This window comes from Bufo gargarizans, chromosome 7 (genome assembly GCF_014858855.1).
Source record: "Bufo gargarizans isolate SCDJY-AF-19 chromosome 7, ASM1485885v1, whole genome shotgun sequence".
In the NCBI taxonomy this organism is placed as follows: Eukaryota; Metazoa; Chordata; class Amphibia; order Anura; family Bufonidae; genus Bufo; species Bufo gargarizans.
In genome coordinates, this window is record NC_058086.1 from 22,740,919 (window position 1) to 22,764,144 (window position 23,226).

The 23,226-nt window shown below is 47.6% G+C and overlaps 1 protein-coding gene across 1 annotated transcript in view; it reads right to left on the minus strand.

The window, feature by feature from the left end:
* The window catches only part of LOC122943247 (haloacid dehalogenase-like hydrolase domain-containing 5), a 32,984-nt gene extending 15,963 nt beyond the window's left edge, over positions 1 to 17,021 (minus strand). Inside the window, exons 1-3 of the mRNA XM_044300833.1 lie at positions 16,741 to 17,021; positions 3,907 to 4,116; positions 1,079 to 1,191 (exon numbers count right to left, since the gene is read on the minus strand). Of these exons, the coding sequence (XP_044156768.1) occupies positions 1,079 to 1,191; positions 3,907 to 4,116; positions 16,741 to 16,848 (431 nt within the window). The 5' untranslated portion in view covers positions 16,849 to 17,021. The remainder of the gene's footprint in view (positions 1 to 1,078; positions 1,192 to 3,906; positions 4,117 to 16,740) is intronic.
* Between the last annotated feature and the right edge of the window lie 6,205 nt (positions 17,022 to 23,226).

Genomic DNA, 23,226 nt, shown 5'->3' on the forward strand with positions numbered 1-23,226 from the left:
TCCCGTCGACACATCTTTGCTGGAACAGGAAGAAAAGAAACCGACAGGGTAACTGGGAAGCTCTGGAACAGGAGCGGCAGGGGATTGGTAAGGTAGGACTTCTTACATTAAAAATGTATGTGGCTGAACAACCCCTATAAGTTTTAAAAGCATCATGGGTCCCAACCCGTAACTGAGGCCCATTGTACCATCAGTACAAAATGTCAATGTCACTACTATATCACAGCATACAAACTCTGCAGGCTAACCAGGAGGGGGCGTATTACCCATACATGCTATCCATCGGCTCATGACGTCAATGCTTCGGACCGCTGGGGAACACAGGTTTTAGGCTTCTCTGGATTGGCATTTCTCAGATAAGGGTACATTCACAGTAGCGGATGCCAAATAGAGCAGGCTGTTCCGCAAGGAATCAGCCTACCAGAGCTTACTGGATCGGACATATTCTACCATACACCGCTGGATCCCTATTGACTATAATGGGATCTGGCCACTTTACGGCATGAATGCTAGGATTAGGAGAGACAAATACCGTTGCATGCATGGGATTTGTCCGCCCAAAAGCTGGAATTTATGCCGGAACAGACTACCAGAAGACACATCAAACAATAGCCGTCAGCTCTCCAAAAGTGCACAAACTCAGCGTATCCCCCTGGAACAGCCTGCCAGATCTGAACTGCAACTGTGAACGTACCCCAAGACAAACTTTAGTGGGAAGTGGGGGGCATCAAAATTGTAAAATCTCCTTGCTTTAACACTTTATTGTAACCCAATACAATCCCACCCCATACACGCACAATTGGTTCGGCAGAGCATTCATCCATTTTAAATGAGAGAGGGGTGAAAGTGGCTACCAGACATCTGTGGCTGGCGGATTATCTGCACGAGAACAAAAGGATCGGACAGGTTGAAATCCGACCCTTCTCTCCCCGACGTCTCCTGTTGAAAGAGAGTTGGGAGCTCCCCCATACACATCAGATGGTCGGCCGGTCCTGCAAAAATTGACATGTTTGGCCAATGTGTTTCATATGCATGTACACGGCCAGCTTAAGACCATCTTCTCATGTAGAAAGGATACTATTTTGCAATATCGAGAGTAGGTCCTTGTCCAGACACCAAGACACACTTATTGTGATACTGCCTGAAAATGCGCAGAGGACTGTGCGACATCATCACTTGATCCTGAGAAATCTGTCAAATGGGAGAGAAAGGGAAAGCTTTATTATAAATGATATCAGGAATACAACTTTATCATATTTAGAATGATGCAGAATATAAAGCAGAAGGGACCCAACCGATGGACTGTGACCAAGAATACACCATCTGCATGGTTCCAGTTTCTCCAATTAGATCCAGCATACAATCAATTTGCTCCTCTCTAGTCCATGCAATAGTTGTCAAAAATTCGGATTACATTACACTTTAATAATCCATTCAGAATGTGACTGTCTGGCATTTGTCTTGTACCTTTGGCACGTGCTCCAGAAACACCAGACACTCCTTTCGGCATCTAACAGGCAAACATTGCACTTTCCTACATGGTGGTCAACTTAAAAAATCATATTGCACAGCAGAGGCCATAGGACTGGCCATAGACCCTACAGGGAAAATTCCTGGTGGGCTGGTGCCCTGGGGGCCGCCTGAGCTCTTCTCACTGCCACTAGCCAGGTGCATAATGATCTGATGCCCTCAGTGGTAATTAATGCTGGGAGCATCAGTACTTTTACATCTGGCTGCGGGCTACAGGAGTCCTCCGAATTTAATCGCAAGACCCCTTTCAGACGAGCGAGTTGCACACTGCAGACTTGCAGCGCGAGTATAACCCTGGGTTCACACCTGAGCGTTTTTGTCGCGCGTTCTTATGCGCGTTTTTTGTAATAGTAAACGCGCGTTTGACGCGCGTTTGTGTCATTGACTGCAGTGTCCTATGGCCACAAACGCGCGTCAAAACGCCCCAAAGAAGCTCAAGTACTTGTTTGAGCGTCGGGCGTTTTACAGCGCGTTCGTACGCGCTGTAAAACGCCCAGGTGTGAACCATTCCCATAGGGAAGCATTGGATTTCATGTCTTGAGCGTTTTACAGCGCGTTTGAACGCGCTGTAAAACGCTCAGGTGTGAACCCAGGGTTAGACTACTCTCCTGTCCTGTCCTCCCAACACTGCTGGTGGGCGCATAGTATTGATTTATGATGCTATGTAACCCTTAGGCCTCTTTCACACGGGCGTCGCGTGTGAGGGCCGGATAGGATGCGGGTGTGTCACGGGAAAATGTGTGATTTTTCCGCGCGAGTGCAAAACGTTTTAATACGTTTTGCACGCGCGTGAGAAAAATCGGCATGTTTGGTACCCAGACCCGAACTTCTTCACAGAAGTTCGGGTTTGGTGGTCTGTAGATTTTATTACAGGGGTGTGGAAATAAACTACTTGTCGAAGGACTAAAGCAGGGGCTCGATCTACTTGTCCCGATACAAAAAATAATTTTAAATCAAAACCATATTTCAATGCACCGTCACGCTTCCTTAGGCAGGGAGGTGGCTGGCGTGGGTTCCAATCTTTGTGGTGTGAAATGACTCCAAATTTAGTCCTCGTTCACAGAGGATTCCGTCTAGAATGCACATCGCGGCCGGCTCACCATGTTGTGGGGCAGGAGGGGCGTGACGATCCATTGAAGTGAATGGCACCATAGCCACAGCCGCAGGCTTGCAGCATTTTGTTTGGACTGGACCGCAGGCATAATGTGCCTTGCGATCCTGTGCAGCAGATTGCATTGCAGCCGTTGGGCATGGTTATGGTGCCAATCACTTCAACAGACCACTACGCCCCCCCCCCCCCGCCCCACAATATAGTTAGCCGGCTGCAATGCGGTGCAGTGCATTCTGAACAGAATCAGGCCGGAACGCACTGCCTGGTGTGAACGAGGCCTTAATGTGATCAGAGCAATTAGTTTAGTGCACACTCTTGCTCTTAGCACATTACTACCCGTACCTCTAGGTGGTTTATGCAAATTAGCTGCTGATGTGGCATGGAAAGGACACCCCTCACCTTCCCAGTTTGACAACACCTGCAGAAAGGGGTCCTCTGAGGGATGCTGGCAGAGTTGAGAGTTCATCAATGCCCCTGGCTCTGTAACGGCTCTGTCACTGCTCCTCCCCCGAGCCGGAGACGTGACAGAACCTTTCACTGCTCCACCTCTGTCATTTCTTCTTCCCCACGCTGTCACTATACCACCCCCCCCGCTCTGTCACCGTGGCTGTGTCACTGCTCTACGCCCACTGCTTGGTCACCGCTAGTGTTGAGCGAACACGGTGAAGTTCAATGGGGACCCAAACTTAATACTATTAGCTTTTTCAGATCTGAGTTTTCACAATCATGAAAACTCAGATCCGATGGTATATTCTAACAGAGGCGTTCCCCATGGTGATGGGGACGCTTGAAGTTAAACTATACCATCGGATTGGAGAAAACTCTGATCAGATGGTATATTCTAAACCCGAGGCGTTTCCATGGTGATGGGAACGCACCTCTGACAGGGCGCTGCCATCCGCGGCACCTGAGGGGTTAATTGCGCGGGCTGCAGCTCCCTGTCAGAGGTCTGGTGCCGGGAATGTTTCTACAATGTTTGCATTGGTGGGCAGTGCTGAAAACTTGGTATTGCTGACCTCGCCTACTTGTGTTGCCCCCTGCATTCTGTCAATTTAGACCTGTCTACAATATGGGGTCCACTAGTTGTTTTTTTTCCCCCAGGGCCACTTTAACTTCCCAGTTTGCCCCTGTTGCACAGCATACATTTTTGCAAACTTATGGACAACATATGCAGCAGTATGGTATACAGCTGCATACGTCTGAGCTTTGGTCGCCGCGTATGCTGGGGACGGGGACACAAAATGAAGGAAATACAACACACTTACCGGCACGCCGAGTATGTCTGACAGCTGATCAGCTTTGGTCTGACGGAGGCAGTTTCCAGCATTGGTGACAAATACGACGGGCACCAAGAATTGGCCTTGGCTGTTCACCAACTTCTGAAAAGCTTTTTTAGCAGCAGGGATCGGGGTCTTTCCTCGGACAAGTACTCCATCAATGTCGAAGAGCAGGCCAAACGATGGCTGGAAGCTTGACTGAAAAGAAACACAACAAAATTACATACTGAAGAGGATGCCCATCTAAATAAAAAAATGTCAGATTTATGGTCACTGCTGGGGAAAGCTGTTTCTGGCCAAACTAAAATGTCGTACTAGACGCCAGCCACTCAAATCCAGCATTATGCTAGGTCAGCTCCACCAGATTTACAAGAATCTCTTTGGCAGTAGTTATCTGCTCTAGTAAATTGAGAGTTGTCCCTCTACGACCTGACTGGTCAAACACAAATAGGCAATTATGGTCGAGACAACCCCTTGAAAAAAAATATAGCCTGCGTTTCTCCTTTTCCGTCAATTCAATACCAATCAAGGGGTGGTCTGGGACACTGTTGGTTGCACAAAGTCCCCTTGATTACACAGAACATAAATCAGAGGACTGTTCCTGTTTCTGTCAGGTTTCTTTTCATTCTCCCTTCCTTCTAGCAGCAGGTTGTACTGGACAGATCAGATTGTGGAGAGGGGAGTAAGAATCCAAGGAGGGCAGCTCACACAGGCCATATATAGAAAGAAAATCATCCTGAACACACAGACCTTACATTCAGCATGTTTTACTGGGAGGCACACATCCACATGAGAAAAGTCTGAAACTAGGAGTAGGAACTGAATACGAGTCCAAAAATGAATGAAGACTGCAGTCAAACTTTTTATACATGGTAACCATTAACATTATGCGGAAATGTCTTTTTTCCTGGCAAAGATGTCCATAGCCTTTAACCTAAAACTCAGTGTGATACACTGCCTAACAACTAGTATGGGGTAGCCAGGTAGTGTGTCTCTAAAGTCGGCCAAACACAGGATATTGGTCAGCACCAATGTGGTCAGTCAGTCATCTAAATTGGTATGTACGATCCCACTAGAAGCTGGACAGAAAAAAACTTGTCAACCAGTGATTCAGTTATAGAGAACACAAGGACAAGATTTTCCTACCTGAAACCTCACATTTTTGGCAGACAGAACTTGGGATCGACAAATATTGACATTTTGTGATTGATTTCCTCAAAAAGAATAGTTCGCCATCTGCTGCTCCCACACAGATAATTACCGTAGAGGTATTCTCCATGTAACTTTAAGGGAACCCGTCATCAAGAGATACCACAATTACTATGTACATTATCAGGGTGTCCCAGATTGTGCCATTGTTCTGGGTTTGGACTTATTCCCCGCTCAGAAGCACTTTCAAGTCAAGGGAGCTGGCTCTTGCATCCTCCTGTCACGGTCACCATGCCCAAATCCTGCCTCCTGCCCCTTGTTTGACATTTCAGAGCTGAGACATCATCATCCATTCGAATCTCCACATCTCAGGCAGGTGCACCCTACATCCTCTAGGGCGCCTGCACAGTGAAGCAGGGTGTACAGGTCTTGGCTTCTTTGCTCATCCGCCAGACAAGGGGGGCAGTGCACTCCCAATCCCCTGTTCATCCTGGATGTGTGCGACCCTTCCAGCCAAGCACTGTCCCCCTTGTCCGGCGCATGTGCAAAGAAGAAGTGCAGAAGCCAGGAGCTGTACACCCAAGCTTCACTGCGCAGATGTCCTGGAGGAGATAGACTGCACCTGCATGAGATGTGGAGAGGTAAGAGGAGGACACTGCCATTTCTCTGAAATGTTAAGGGCCAGAATATTTGGGTGCAGTGGCCAAGACTTGGAGAATGCAAGAGCCAGCCTCCTTAACTCGAAAGCCCCCACTGGCATCTGGCAGGAGCGGGGAATAAACTTGAACAATGGCAGTATCTAGGGCTCCACGAAAAGATATGGCAATGTGCACTGTGGATTATCTTGATGACTGGTTTCCTTTAATGTTGATGGATCCAGCAGACAACCTCACATCAAATGGTCCCTGCGTCACTAGATTATTCACAACTCTCTGCACGTCATTAAACTGCAGGATCTCATTCACTGAGAAGAAAGCTTCAAGGTTCCTCTGAATCGATATTCTATACTGTGAAATCCTTCAGCATATGCACTGGCTGATGTACACGTCCCAGGAACAGAAGATTTCCATAGTCCTTTAATTATCTGTAGATTTTCCAGTATTTCATGTTCTAGTAATATTACATAATGTCCACCGATCTATACAGGACACGTTCACGGTGGTGTAATATATCAGATAGGCTACAAGTATCGTAGCTATACCTTGTGATAAGATTTGCCTCTCCCCTTATAATTTAAACCAGACTGAACCTGAAGTTGTAACGCAACATCTCGTGTACCAGTACTTCCCAATGTTCCTGACGCAAGAGCTCATGCACGAAAAAAAAATTACCCCTGAAGCCATGATCTTCCTTAACCCCAATCCTGCCGCAACGATTTTCTGTTTTTTTTACTCTCTGGCTTCCCAGAGCCATGACATTTTTAGTTTTCCATTCACATAGCTGTATGAGTGCTTTTTATTTATGGGACAAGTTGTAATTTCTAATGGCTCCATAGCTGGAAAAAAAAAATAATAAAAAAAAAATATATATCTATCTATCTCTTTTCATGACAGGTATGTATGTGTTCCAGTGATCAGATCGTTATCCCCCTATCCAGTGGATAGAGAAGGAGTTTCTATCTTGACACAAGCCCTTTAAAGGCCCAAACAGGCCTGGCCATTTAAGAGTTAAAGGAAACACACAGTGCTTCCACTGTCCATAGGTTGTGCCGGGTATTACAGTTCAACCCCATTCAAGTGCATCAGGTGGAGCTGTAATACCAGACACAGTCCACGAAGAAGTGTGGCGCAGTTTCTCTGGGAGGCGGGTGGGGGAATGTTTTTTCCGATTTCTGACAACCCCTTTAACACAAGTGCTGAGTTAGCAGAATTTCTGGACCAAAGGAGTTTTACTACATGCTGCCTATGTGCATAGACAGGGACAACGCCCACAAACGCCATGCACTTTTGTCCTATGGAAAGGACCAGGACGCGTCTGAGAGGAAATAGGCGCAGTTAGCTTGTCACGTAATTTGTAGACAGCCACATTATGGCAAAGCTTCCACCTGTGAACCATGACTTTGTGGGAACAAGGAAGGTCTGTGGCAGGACAGGGGGCTGGAAACAAGCTTGTGGCCCCCAAGGTCACACATGTTCTCCATGCTCAGTATCCAGAGCAGGCCCTCAGGCCCTAAAACAGCTCTGAGGCAAAGGTCATGGGAGGAGGTCGCAGCCTTGGAGGGTTTATATCCAGTACGTATATATAGAGACAGAGGGTATAAATAGATGGGAAACAAGTCGTGCTCCTGTGAGACGCAAAGGCTGAGGATCGAGCTGTAGAAGATGATAAAGAGACAGTACATCGATGGTTTACACCGCCATCAGAGACTTGCCGGCAGATCTGACAGGAACAATGAGGCTCCATGTAGCGGTAGCCTTCCTTTCTAAAAGTTTAAACCCTACAGACCCCACTGTAAAGTTACTGGGGTCCACTGGATGCAGGTGGAATCCGTTGCACAGCAGATCCAGCAACACCATAGGGGTCCGGCTACACTGCGATCTTGGTTGCGGTGCCCAAGGAACACATTGTAGCGGTAGAAAAGAATAGGGTTGTAGCGTGACTTTCGCGTATGCTTCATCAGCACGTGGGAGGCACAGAGCGGTGAGGGAATCGCTCTGCACTGTGTACTGTTTTAGGCCTCATGCACACGACCGTTGTGTGCATCCGTGGCCGTTGTGCCGCTTTCCGTTTTTTTTCACGGACCCATTGACTTTCAATGGGTCCGTGGAAAAATCGGAAAATGCACCGTTTGGCAGCCGCATCCGTGAGCCGTGTTTCCTGGCCGTGAAAAAAATATGACCTGTCCTATTTTTTTCACGGCCAACGGTTCACGGGCCCATTCAAGTCAATGGGTCCGTGAAAGAACACGGATGCACACAAGATTGGCATCCGTGTCCGTGATCCGTGGCCGTAGGTTTTAGTTTCATACAGACGGATCCGAAGATCCGTCTGCATAAAAGCTTTTTCAGAGCTGAGTTTTCACTTCGTGAAAACTCAGATCCGACAGTATATTCTAACACAGAGGCGTTCCCATGGTGATGGGACGCTTCTAGTTAGAATACACTACAAACTGTGTACAAGACTGCCCCCTGCTGCCTGGCAGCACCCGATCTCTTACAGGGGGATATGATAGTACAATTAACCCCATCAGGTGCGGCACCTGAAGGGGTTAATTGTACTATCATATCCCCCTGTAAGAGATCAGGGCTGCCAGGCAGCAGGGGGCAGACCCCCCCCCCCTCCCCAGTTTGAATATCATTGTGCGGCCCCCCCCCTCCCCTGTTGTTAACTCGTTGGTGGCCAGTGTGCGCACCCCCCTCCCTCCCTCTATTGTTTTAATACATTGGGGCCAGTGTGCGCGCCCCCCCCAACCCCCCCCTCCCTCCCTCTATTGTTTTAATACATTGGGGCCAGTGTGCGCACCCCCCCAACCCCCCCCCTCCCTCCCTCTATTGTAATAATAGCATTGGGGCCAGTGTGCGCACCCCCCTCCCCCCCCCGATCATCGGTGGCAGCGGAGTAGAAGATTTTCATACTTACCTGGCTGCTGGCTGCTGCGATGTCTGCGTCCGGCCGGGAGCTCCTCCTACTGGTAAGTGACAGCAATGCGCCGCACAGACCTGTCACTTACCAGTAGGAGGAGCTCCCGACCGGACACAGAGATCGCAGCAGCCAGCAGCCAGGTAAGTATGAATCTTCTACTCCGCTGCCACCGATGATCGGGGGGGGGGGGGGGGGGGGTTGGCGCACACTGGCCCCAATGCTATTATTACAATAGAGGGAGGGAGGGGGGGGTTGGGGGGGCGCGCACACTGGCCCCAATGCTATTATTACAATAGAGGGAGGGAGGGGGGGGGGGGGGGGGTTGGGGGGGCGCGCACACTGGCCCCAATGCTATTATTACAATAGAGGGAGGGAGGGGGGTGCGCACACTGGCCACCAACGAGTTAACAACAGGGGAGGGGGGGCCCACTGGCCACCAATGAGTTAAAAACAGGGGGGGGGGTCTGCCCCCTGCTGCCTGGCAGCACCTGCCAGGCAGCAGGGGACAGTCATGTACACAGTTTTTTTGTATATTCTAACCTGAAGCGTCTCCATCACCATGGGAACGCCTCTGTGTTAGAATATACTGTCGGAAATGAGTTTCACGATGTAGCTCATATCCGACAGTATATTCTAACATAGAGGCGTTCCCATGGTGATGGGGACGCTACAAGTTAAAATATACCATCGGATTGGAGAAAACTCCAATCCGATGGTATAACAGAACTCCAGACTTTACATTGAAAGTCAATGGGGACGGATCCGTTTGAAATGGCACCATATTGTGTCAACATCAAACGGATCCGTCCCCATTGACTTGCATTGTAATTCAGGACGGATCCGTTTGGCTCCGCACGGCCAGGCGGACACCAAAATGACTTTTTTTTCATGTCCGTGGATCCTCCAAAAATCAAGGAAGACCCACGGACGGAAAAACGGTCACGGATCACGGACCCACGGACCCCGTTTTTGCGGGCCGTGAAAAAAAACTGTAGTGTGCATGAGGCCTTAGGGACACAATATGACGTCAGGTCATAGTGCAGCGCAGGCCAGAAGACGACCAGGGAGCGGTGAGCATCAGTGCCGTCCCGAGCAAGTGACGCAAGTTTATTATCATTTTTTTTTACTTCTGATTTGAGACTGACAGGGGTTCGGTCTGATGGAAAAAAAATATATATTTTTTTTCTAATTTTCCTCCTCCAAATCCTAGGTGTGTCTTCTAGTCCGAAAACTATAGTAATATAAAACAGACCCATAGGTCCCCACTCCCCTCCTGGAGCTGGTATCCATTAGGGATCACATTTTTTTCACTGTATGGAATGGCACAGCAGATTGCACTATTCCATGCGAAGAACATATACCTCATGGAATGCTTTTTTCTTTTACCCAGATGCCTACGGGTCGAAAAGCACACATCCAGGATGATTACTATGCAACAGTGGGGAAAGAGCCTAATCGTATCAGATGTCGTTCAGCATCAGCACGTCAGACCATGGTGAAATCTGCGTCTAGGGACACGTAAAGAGACACTACGGCTTTTCTTGCACAAGCGTGTTCAGTCCAGGAAACATGCTCCATGGCTGCATTTCCCTCCGCACCATCATGACTTAGGATGCTGTGAGCTCCTGCTGTAATAAACCCATGGCACTATGCGAGTACATTCCAGTAGATCTGCGGTCAGGCTGAGAGTTCGTATCAGAGGAGCAGCGTTCGGTGTGAGAAAGGCAGCCCGTCAGGCAGAGATTGTTTCACGGCCTGAACATTCTCATATGATATGAGCCTAAGGGCTCATGCACACAAATGTATTTTCGTTCCGCTTCCGTTCTTTTTGCGGACCATATGCGGTACCATTCACTTCAATGAGGCTGTAGAAAATACAGAAGTTACTCCGTGTGCTTCGGTTTGTCCGCATGGCCGTTCCGCAAAAAAGTAGCGAATGTCCTATTATTGTCCGCAAATCACGGTCCGAGGCCCCATTCAAGTCAATGGGTCTGCAAAAAAAATACAAAACGCACACGGAACATATCCGTATTTCGCAGAACCATACTGTAGAAATGCTATGCCCAGCCCATATCGCTCATGTGTGCGATGATTAATAAGTTACCGTTTCCGATCCGCAAAAAAACTGATCAAATACGGAAACCATACGGATATGTTTTGTGGAATAACAGAACGGAAGAGGACTTAAAACTGAGAGAAAAAAAAACTCAGATACAAACAAAAAGGATCCGTGAAAAACAGACCTCAAAACAACAAAGGTCGTGTGTATGAGCCCTAAACCTGTGAATTAAACACAGAACACCCCATTAGGCGCCATGCACAAGACCGTATTTTTGGTAATTTCTGACCCATTTTATTTCGATGGGGCCACGAAAAAAAGCGGATGGCACACAGTTTGCCTGTTCGGCAAAAAAAGATAGAACATGTCCTATTCTCGTCCTTTGCAGACAAGAACAGGCATTTTGAACGTAATAAAGCAGGATGCACGTGGCCAGCATTTGTTTTGCGATCCATAATTTGCAAACTGCAAAACTGATAGTCATGGGCATGAGGACTTACATAGAAGTCATCCAATCACGCACATATCACCAAGATCCAGACACAGCTCAATGTGTTTGGGGACATAAACACCAGTGGAAACAGATCAACATGTTGGGATTGCAACATGCACAATCCCCTGGAGAGAGACCCTCCATGTTTATGTCCAACAGCTTCCACATGTGTCTGACCAGCGGAGAACAGACCTGGTTTTTTTTTTTCTGCTGCTGAAATCCACCTTCCAACTAGAACCAAAGCACCCCCATCATCCTTCCCAACGTTTCCCACACAGGCAGACGGGCACACCGGGCATCACTCTTGTTGGGATATGGTAAAGAATTACATAACTAAGAGGGGGCGATTCATCTTTTCATTTGCACGCCCCGTTAGCAGCAGACATTTGCTCGGGAGCAGTTACAATCCCTGATCTGCTGTGATCTCTTAATCACTACAGGAAGGATCATCAGGACAATGAGACGACTTACTGGAACCCAATTACAGAAGAGGATCACATGGTGATTAGTAGAATCCCAGGTAATGACAGGACAGCAGAGAAGAGAACCATGACACACCCAGGAGAGAGTCAGTGGGTGTAAAGGGTATATTAGAGGGGCAGATTTCTGCCCAATGATCGCTAACGAACGTTCCTAGTAACGCTCATTAGCGGTCATTTTGCAGTGTAATATTGCCGCCCACTGCACGACCAACAAGCAAACACTAGTTCATCAGGCAATCCAGATCCTTCAGAATGCTGAAAGATCAGGATCTGCCGCCGGCAAACCACTGTACAGCATGGGGACGAGCGATGGCATAGGCGATCAGAATGTCTAATACACTCGTATAGTTAAGGGTCCTTTCACACGTCCGCAAGTGTCTATCATAGCGCACATGGCCAGCCCTATGATAGAAATGCCTATTCTTGTCTGCGATTGTGGACTAGAATAGGACATGCTCTATATTTTTTGCATGGCCGCGGAACGGAACTACGGACGCGGACAGCACGCAGTGTACTGTCCGCATCTTTTGCGGCCCCATTTGAATGAATGGTCACACCCGTTTCACAAAATTGCAGAACGGATGCGGACCCGGAGCTACGGACATGTGAATGGACCCTAAAGGGACTGTCCAGTTTCAGGAGGACAATGACAATTCCCTGAGATCCCCCAAAAGAAAGAACAGCAAAGTACTAAGGCCGTCCTGTATAGTTCACCGGAGCCTGGCCTTTTATGACCAAGTCTCCACCAGACACAAAATACAGGGCAGGCTCTCCGAATTAGGCCGAATGCACACGGCCGTGAGCGGTCCGTGGTAACACGGCCTGGATTCCGGCTGCGAGCAGGAGCGCACGGCGTCACTGGTTGCTATGACGCCTCTGTACAACAGTAATACACTCGTACTAGTGTATTACTGTTGTACAGCGGCGGCATGAAGCGCACGGCGTCATAGCAACCAGTGACGCCGTGCGCTCCTGCTCGCAGCCGGAATCCAGGCCGTGTTACCACGGACCGCTCACGGCCGTGTGCATTCGGCCTAATTCGGAGAGCCTGCCCTGTATTTTGTGTCTGGTGGAGACTTGGTCATGGAGGTTAGATCTGCACTGAGGAGACAATTAAAAGGGTTGTCCAGGATTGGAAAAACATGGCTGCTTTATTCAAAAAAAACAGCCCCACACCATCATCCATTGATGTGAATCTGCTGAGCTTAAAGTGTAACTGTCAGGCTTTTTATATTTCTGTAATGAATAGGGGCAGTGATAATGACCATTTTTTGTAATATACTTCAATTACTGAAATTGTGCATTTCTATCAGAAAAATATCTGTAAAGTGGCTCATTTTGAGCCTTAGGCTACTTTCACACTAGCGTTCGGGCGGATCCGTTCAGAACGGATCCGCCCATAATAATGCAGACGGAGGCTCCGTTCAGTACGGATCCGTCTGCATTATTTTAGCAAAAAAAAGCTAAGTGTGGAAATAGCCTGGGACGGATCCGTCCAGACTTTCAATGTAAAGTCAATGGGGGACGGATCCGCTTGAAGATTGAGCCACATTGTGGCATCTTCAAACGGATCCGTCCCCATTGACTTACATTGTAAGTCTGGACGGATCCGCACGCCTCCGCACGGCCAGGCGGACACCCGAACGCTGCAAGCAGCGTTCAGCTGTCCGCCTGTCCGTGCGGAGGCGAGCGGAGCGGAGGCTGAACGCCACCAGACTGATGCAGTCTGAGCGGATCCGCCTCCATTCAGACTGCATCAGGGCTGGACGGCTGCGTTCGGGTCCGCTCGTGAGCTCCTTCAAACGGAGCTCACGAACGGAATACCGAACGCTAGTGTGAAAGTAGCCTTAGCGACGCTCCTCTGTCTTCTGTTTACATAACAGTCAGTGTTAGCAAGTCTCCACTGTTATGTAAACAAGAGAGGAGCGTTGCTAAGGCTCAAAAATTCTGATAGAAATGCACAATTTCAGTAATTGAAGTATATTACAAAAATGGTCAGTATCACTGCACCTATTCATTACAGAAATAAAAAAATAAAAAAAGACCGACAGTTACACTTTAAAGGGAGTCTGTCACCAACCTGACCTGGGCACCTGCAGCAAACTCTCCACCCCTGGGCACTTGTGATGGCTCATTAGCATATCATAAAAACTACTTTTTGGGCGATTTGGAGGATTTGAAAAACTAAACAAAGGCAACATCTGCATCATCTCTGTGTCCCACTGAACTATGCGATTCGTTGGGGGCTGGGAAAAAAGCAGCCAGTTTCTTCTAACCCTGGAGAACCCCCTTTAAGCTATGTTAATGCACTTGTCAGATCTCTGCCATTATAAATCAAGTAGTCCCCAGTTCATGAATTAGCTAGACAGACGCAGGACTTATGATTTACATACAGCTCATGAAAATTCAGCTCTTCTCCTCATACTCAGTAGGTGATCTATGTGCTGCACAAATATAGGAACTGAGAGGGGGCACTAGTACCCACATGGAAGGGGGGGGGGGGGGTGGCACCCACGGGTACCTCAAACATGCACAGAATATGAAAGTGAGCAGAGGCGATAGGCTGTCTGGGTTGCATGGGTTACATGAGCCGAGTTCTGCGGGGGTGACGACCCCCCGAGGAAGAGAGCTCAGCTAAGAAACATCATAGCTCATTCAAATGTAAAAAGGATCTCGGTCCTTGTGCATTAGGATACTATGTGCGCAGGAAGTGGAAAGCTAGGACCTATGGAGCGGCCGTCAGTCTCAGTCATGTGATCGATTACTATGGTTTACAAATGCTCAAGGCAGAATCGGTCAGACAGCGGCTTAGGTTGGATGCACCCTGGCCCCTAGATTCCGATATTCTGTTCCAGCCTAGAAAGAAAATGCTGGATCCATCACAGATAATAATGCATAGATGCAAACATGATATATAGACTAAGCCATCACTGATAAAATCTGAGACTCTTAGCCAATATATTTTGATCAAAACACATCTGTGCCCGCCTGCCAGCACCAAGGTGGTCTCATCAGGCAGGTCCTACTCTAAACCTACCTATGCCGTTGGGCATCTACTTTCAGGAGAGCAGACCCTGCACATGTAGTGTACTGCTCCTAGTCACTACCCAGTCTGACTGAGATCACCTTGGCGCTAGTAGGCGGGCACAGATGTGTTTTGATCAAAATATATTGGCCGAGAGTCCCAGATTTTATTATATCCGAGTGACAGCTTAGATCATATATAATGTTTGCATCTATTGTGCATTATTTTCATTGATTTTTCTTTTATATATGTAGCCATGCACAGCCACATATTCATTGATTCGGGCCGAACTGGATGGACAAATGTCTTTTTTCGGCCTTATGTACTATGTTACTATTGTTATATGTTTTGTATCTTTTTAAGTAATTTTTGAAAACGCTGGATCTAGTATATACCATACACCGCCGGATCCCATTCCCTATAATGGGGTCTGTCGGGTACCAGCATTTGACCGGATGAAATACCGCTGCATGCTCCTTATATTTGTGCCGCAATCTGCGATAGAGGCTTTGAACGGATCCTCCACCGCAGATGTGCACGTAGCCTAATTTATCAAGGATAGATATACACACACACACACACACACACACACACACACAGTATATATCCATTATAAAACTGGACACACTAAAATCCAACACACCACTGGTAATGCCCACATTATCAGCAGCACACCTGGGCATCTAAGGCTCCGTTCACACCTTGTTTGTATACGGTGGGAGTATTCCCTGATGTACACTGGGTCAGCATGTGTTGGAGTTCCTTATTTTTTCCTTTTCATGCTATAGCCTGCTATCCTTCCCCATGCAGAGGGACACAGTTAAAAAAGCGTATGCGACATGGGAGCCCAAGGGCGACCTACCCCGCTGTGTGCCTGTGGAGACACGGGCTGGGAGACCCTCCCAGTGCACAGGTGACCTACCCCGCTGTGTGCCTGTGGAGACACGGGCTGGGAGACCCTCCCAGTGCACAGGTGACCTATCCCGCTGTGTGCCTGTGGAGACACGGGCTGGGAGACCCTCCCAGTGCATACCTCAGACGTAGGCTCGGAATGTCAACACAGCCTCGGTCGCAGATTCCGCCATGTAATGCTGGGCAAATAGCGCAGCGCTATCCCATCCAGCGACATGACGCCTCTCATTATAGCCAATGGGTCTGCGGTGCCCGTATAGCGACATCTGCCACCGCTGTCATTTTTCATTGTCCTGCTTCTGTGACAGAACAGGGGGAAATGAATAATGCCAATGTGAACGGAGCCTTAGATGGTCTGCGAGGGGAGCACACCGCCTAGGACAGTGATGGTGAACCTTTTACAGACTGAGTGCCGAAACTGCAACCCAAAAGCCACTTATTTGTCGCAAAGTGCCAACACGGCAATTTAACCTGAATACCAATACAGTATATCTTCCATGTACTTTATCATTTATCTATAATATCCTGCCTACATTCAGTGCGCTGCCTGTGCCGTTCATAGTGTCCTGTGCTGATGAATGGTAGGAAAAGCCTGGTACACCATAGACTTTTTCCAGAGTGTGGGTGCCCACAGAGAGGGCTCCGAGTGCCACCTCTGGCACCAGTGCCATAGGTTTGCCACCACTGGCCTAGGACATAATGACAGACCCCCATGGCAGATTTGTGCCCACCCAGCATGAAACCTGCACACTCTGCCAAACAGTCCCGGGTGGAGAGATTACCGACAACCAAACCAGTGTCTGCCTGACAACTAGGGGATACAATGTATATAGATGGGGGCTAGACTGGACCTGACCACATACTTCTGTCTATGGACAGCTCTGTAAAAGGCCCCCTGCGACCTCCATATAGACCCCCATTCTGACAGGACAGTCTATGATACCAGGTGTGTAGCTCTGACAACCCCCAAAAACTTCTGTAAAGTGAAAGCCGCACAAGTCAATAAAAATCGCATGAGACAGAGCGCTTTCTATGCGGTGGCCGGAAGGCGCACACCTCCCCCTCCTCGCACACCTGAGGTATGTAGCGGCTGAATGGAGCTCCCGCACCCGGGCGTTACCTGCGGCTCGTCGGCGGCCATGCACATCCCGCTCTGGTGGAGCCTCCGGGTGGATCCACGTGTCCTCAGCAGCCGGAGCCCCCGACAGAGCGGCCATAGCCCCTTCATCCTGCCCGGGACCCCTTCGAAGCTTCCGGCTGTACAGCGCTGTCGCGTCTCGGCAGGAGACACCGGGATCCTCCGTTATCAGTGCGGCTTTTGCGGGAGGTGCGGGGTCCGGCTTTGTCCGGGGGTCTCTGCACTGGCGATGTATACACGACTCCTGGGATATATCTCAACTGTGCGGAGACCGTGAGCCAATCAGCGGGCAGCCGCACGAGTAGAAGCGACCAATCAGGGGACGCTCAGATGTCCCTCCCCCAACCATCCCCTATACTGGGGGACAGGGACACTTCCGCCCGAGACAATAACCGCAGCTGGAGGAGCCCCAGCCCCCACTACCAGAGCCAGCGGCGGGCAGCGGTAACGCACGGCGATCGGCAATCATTGTACTCTGTATGGGAGCCCCGGAGCCTAACATCCGTGCAGACTGATAATATATTATCTGCACGGATATACATATATCTATCTAACTATATCTCTATATATAATATAATTTTATTTTTTGTATATACACACATATTGGTAGTACTACTAATTACCAATTAAGGCGGGATCAAGTGAAGATCATGTCCCCCTGGATTATTTATTGTATTTTATTTCCTGCCAATATTTTTAGTGATAACAATGAATTAATAACTGATCCCCATCGTTTAGACTACTTTCACACTTGCGGCAGAGTGATCCGGCAATCTGCATGCAAACAGAGAGCATTTGTAGACGGATCCGTCTCCCTGTTTGTCATCCGTAGAAACTGATCTTTTATACATTTTTACCGGTCTGTGCATGCGGATCCGGCATTGCGGTACTTTGAATGACGGATGGATCCGGCGCTAATACATTCCAATGGAAAAAAAATGCCAGATCCGGCATTCAGGCAAGTCTTCAGTTTTTTTGACCGGAGATAAAACTGTAGCATGCTGCGGTATAAGGGTACTTTCACACTAGCGTTTTTCTTTTCCGGCGCAGAGTTCCGTCCTAGGGGCTCTATACTGGAAAAGAACTGATCGGTTTTATCCCCATGCATTCTGTATGGAGAGCAATCCGTTCAGGATGCATCAGGATGTCTTCAGTTCAGTCTTTTTAACCGATTAGGCTTTTCAGAAAAGAGTAACATGTTGTATTTTTACACTTTGACTGAACGCCGGATCCGGCCTTTTTCCCATTGACTTGCATGAATACCGGATCCGGCGCCGTGGGTTCCATCAAAACGGATCCGGCTTTTGCATGTTAAACCCGAAAAATATGAAAATAAAGTTAAAGTCCATAAATGGCGGATCCGTTTTTTCCAATGCATTTTTTCATTGTGATCAAAATCCTGCTCTGGATTCAAATGTAATCAGTTTTCACACGTTTTTCTAGATCCGGCGGGCAGTTCCGGTGACGGAATTGAACGCCAGATTCAAACAACGCTAGTGTGAAAGTAGTTATCTCCATCCTGATCAGTCAAAAAGACAGAACTGAAGACATCCTGATGCATCCTGAACAGATTACTCTCCATTCAGAATGCATGGGGATATGCCTGATCAGTTATTTTCTGGTATAGAGCCCCTAGGACGGAACTCTATGCCGGAAAAGAAAAAACGCAAGTGTGAAAGTAGCCCAACTGCTTGTTTTATATTTCATCCAGAAATTTAGTGATATAAATAATCCAGGGCGACATGATCTTCACTTGATCTGGTTAAACTGACTGAAGATTTAATCAAATGTATATCTGACATGGACATCCCCTTTAATTTTTTAGCTGGAGGCGCATTCACACAGGCCAGTTGTACAAATGATGCCTGATCACTGCCACATGTACACATGCCCAGCAACGTGCCGACAAATGAGCGCTCTTTTACTGTTGATTCGCCTGTTATGAGGGCAATTAAAACCATTGTTTTTTTGCCACCACATCCCCTCAGTTAAACCTGGGATGTGCTGCTGACAATATGCAAACTATATGGGGGATGAACGATCGTACTGATGATTGTTCGTTCCCATACAGAGTACAATGATCTCGCCATTTAAAAGGGGTTTTCCGGGTTCAGAGCTGAACCCTGACCGGTCCCCATTTTCACCCCTCGGGCCCCTAGAGCGTGAGATCGCACAAGGTAAGGGCTGCTTCCGCCTAGCGGTGTTGCCTTAACCGTTTTACAAGCTAGGGCACCGCTAAAGCATGCCCATAAGCGCCGGTGACGTCACCGGGCTCACTGCTGGACAGAAGCCTTCACCTAGCTTAACCCTATGGAGAGCCCAGTACGTCACCGGAATTCCAGAAAAAGCCCTTGGGGCAATGGAGAGCATTGGAAGACGAAATGCTCATATCAGGGGGGCTGCCTGGGTGAAAAACGGGGATATGTCCGGGTTCAGCTCCGGACAACCCCTGTAAATATGCTAAGCGACCACCGACTGACATGCTTTATCATTGATCAGTGCTGGTTTTTGATCGTGGAGGTCTGACCTATGGACCCTTGGTGATCCGGGAAAGAAAATACCGCAAAGCCGTGGCCCCTTCACAACAACGCTTCAGCCACCCGCTGTGCAGGGAACTGCTGAACAGTCCTATTCATTACACTACAAGGCGTTGCAGCACCATGCCTTCACTGCAGCCACATCATTCTCAGGATCGGTGGGGGGAAACTGCACGCGCAGTGCGCACGTGTCGTCTCCTGTCTCTCTTCCTGCTCACCACCGCTTTGCTATAGACAGCAGCACTGAGGATAGGTCATCAATATAGGAGAGCCCGGAGAACCCCTTTAATCAATATCAGAGGAAGCAGAAGGTACCATCCACTGTGTCACGGCCGCGCTGGCGGACTGCAGCTCCGCTCCTATTCAAGTGATTGGGAGCGGCGCAGTACACTGGCACAGCCTCTCCGCACAATGAAAGGAGCCGTCTGCTTCCAGCTCCATCCACGGTTTAGTTTTCACTGCCTGCCCATACCAGCTGATCACCCACCGATCTGAAACCGATCACCTATTCTGAGGATAGGTCATCAATATCAAACATCTGGAATACCCCTTTAGAGCCATGTTATTTCTATAAGCAGCGTCTGACCCACAGTGCTGCCTATCCCTTTTTGACAGTCCCCAAAATGCACCATCTGAGGCCTGTTTCACACTTGTGTCGTGGCTTTCCGGTTTTGAGATCCGGTTTGTTCAGTTTAGATTAAATACAACCGGATCTAGCCGAAACTGGTGCATCCGGATGTATTAAACGGCACGGATCCGTTTAATTCCGGTTTTGAGATCCTCTGCCGGATGTCAAAACTGGAAAGTCACAATGCAAGTGTGAAAAAGGCTTTCGCCTGATCCTCGGTATAATCTAGTAGCTTTCCTGTAATAACATAAGCAGATCAGCGCAGCGCTCATGCACAAAGTTGTATCCTGACTCCTTACAGCTCCTGAGCGGCGCCGTGCCGTTAATGAAGCCGATATGGAGCCTTAAGAACTTAAAGGGGGGAAATTCATCATAGACCAGAGTTTTATGAAGGATCTATGACACCCCCCCTACACTGCCAGAGGATGTGGTTTCTGTCACCACAGTTTTCGCTATTAAACAGGCGGACATTATACAGGTGAAACTTGAAAAATTAGAATATCGTGCAAAAGTCCATTTATTTCAGTAATGCAAATTAAAAGGAATTGCATTAATGCAGCTTAAAATTTGAATTTTGTGAAAAGTTTCAATATTCTAGGCTCAAAGTGTCACACTCTAGTCAGCCAATTAATCCAAACCCCCTGAGCAAAGGGTACCTCAAAATTGAGACTTTGGGGTTTCATAAGCTGTAAGCCATAATCATCCAAATTATAACAAATAAAGGCTTGAAATCTCTCGCTTTGCATGTAATGAGTCTCATATGTTAGTTTCACCTTTTAAGTTGCATTACTGAAATAAATTAACTTTGCACGATATTCTAATTTTCCGAGTTTCACCTGTACATGTGCAAATGTCACCTGAATTTAAGTCTGCTATTTTTTTCTTTTCAGTGTGCCCACGTTTTTTTGTGCAATTATAACTTTTATAATATGCAAAATAGCCTCTAGGAGCAGACTCTCTTCCTCTCTCACCATGCCCCCTTATCGGGAAAGTGGAGAGGGCAGCGTAGAAACGCCACTTGTACCTAAATTTAGGCGCAATGTCATTCAAAAAGTCGTAAACACAGGGTTTGCAACTTTTTTACACCAGAAAATCTCCAGCACCTCCCCATCTCTTTATATGATTGGCGAGTGGCTGCTAGCATGACAGGGAAGTCTAATGTAAACTAACCATGATTATATACAGGTCCTTCTAAAAAAATTTGCATATTGTGATAAAGTTCATTATTTTCTGTAATGTACTGATAAACATTAGACTTTCATATATTTTAGATTCATTACACACCAACTGAAGTAGTTCAAGCCTTTTATTGTTTTAATATTGATGATTTTGGCATACAGCTCATGAAAACCCAAAATTCCTATCTAAAAAAATTAGCATATCCTGAAAAGGTTCTCTAAACGAGCTATTAACCTAATCATCTGAATCAACTAATTAACACCTGCAAAAGATTCCTGAGGCTTTTAAAAACTCCCAGCCTGGTTCATTACTCAAAACCGCAATCATGGGTAAGACTGCCGACCTGACTGCTGTCCAGAAGGCCATCATTGACGCCCTCAAGCAAGAGGGTAAGACACAGAAAGAAATTTCTGAACGAATAGGCTGTTCCCAGAGTGCTGTATCAAGGCACCTCAGTGGGAAGGAAAAAGTGTGGCAGAAAACGCTGCACAACGAGAAGAGGTGACCGGACCCTGAGGAAGATTGTGGAGAAGGACAGATTCCAGACCTTGGGGGACCTGCGGAAGCAGTGGACTGGGTCTGGAGTAGAAACATCCAGAGCCACCGTGTACAGGCGTGTGCAGGAAATGGGCTACAGGTGCCGCATTCCCCAGGTCAAGCCACTTTTAAACCAGAAACAGCGGCAGAAGCGCCTGACCTGGGCTACAGAGAAGCAGCACTGGACTGTTGCATGTCATTCGGAAATCAAGGTGCCAGAGTCTGGAGGAAGACTGGGGAGAGGGAAATGCCAAAATGCCTGAAGTCCAGTGTCAAGTACCCACAGTCAGTGATGGTCTGGGGTGCCATGTCAGCTGCTGGTGTTGGTCCACTGTGTTTTATCAAGGGCAGGGGCAATGCAGCTAGCTAGCAGGAGATTTTGGAGCACTTCATGCTTCCATCTGCTGAAAAGCTTTATGGAGATGAAGATGTCATTTCTCAGCACGACCTGGCACCTGCTCACAGTGCCAAAACCACTGGTAAATGGTTTACTGACCATGGTATTACTGTGCTCAATTGGCCTGCCAACTCTCCTGACCTGAACCCCATAGAGAATCTGTGGGATATTGGGAAGAGAAAGTTGAGAGACGCAAGACCCAACACTCTGGATGAGCTTAAGGCCGCTATCGAAGCATCCTGGGCCTCCATAACACCTCAGCAGTGCCACAGGCTGATTGCCTCCATGCCACGCCGCATTGAAGCAGTCATTTCTGCAAAAGGATTCCCGACCAAGTATTGAGGGCATAACTGAACATAATTATTTGAAGGTTGACTTTTTTTGTATTAAAAACACTTTTCTTTTATTGGTCGGATGAAATATGCTAATTTTTGGAGATAGGAATTTGGGGTTTTCATGAGCTGTATGCCAAAATCATCAATATTAAAACAATAAAAGGCTTGAACTACTTCAGTTGGTGTGTAATGAATCTAAAATATATGAAAGTCTAATGTTTATCAGTACATTACAGAAAATAATGAACTTTATCACAATATGCTAATTTTTTTAGAAGGACCTGTATATCCAGTGTACCCTCCACCGGCGGTCCATTTTTGGAATGTAGCACCGGCAAGCAGGTGAGCGGACGGGCAGGTAAACATAAATGGGTGCCGATAGTATAATAATGCTTATTACTAGCTACATGCATGTGCCGCTAGTAACAGATAATGGCCAACCCCTTTAATTTAAAGGGAATCTGTCACCTCAGAACCACCCCCTAAGGCCTGTTTCACACTTGCATTGTTATAGTCCGGTATTGAGACCCGGCAGATGATCTCAAAACCGGAATTAAACAGATCCGTTTAGATTTTACACATCAGGAGGCATCTGTTCCGTTAGGATGCGGTTGTATGAAATCAAAACGGGTCCGTCACTAAATACATTAAAAGTCAATGGTTTTTTTTTAAGGATCCTAATAAACCGGGTCATCTTGACTTACATTGTTTTAAGTGATGGATTCGGTTTGTTCTGTTTCCATGCTTGCAACGATTTTGTGTCCAGTCGCAAAACGAAATACTGACGGAACGGACAACATCCTGACGCATCATGAACAGATTTCTTTCCGTTCAGAATGCATGAGGGCCAAACGG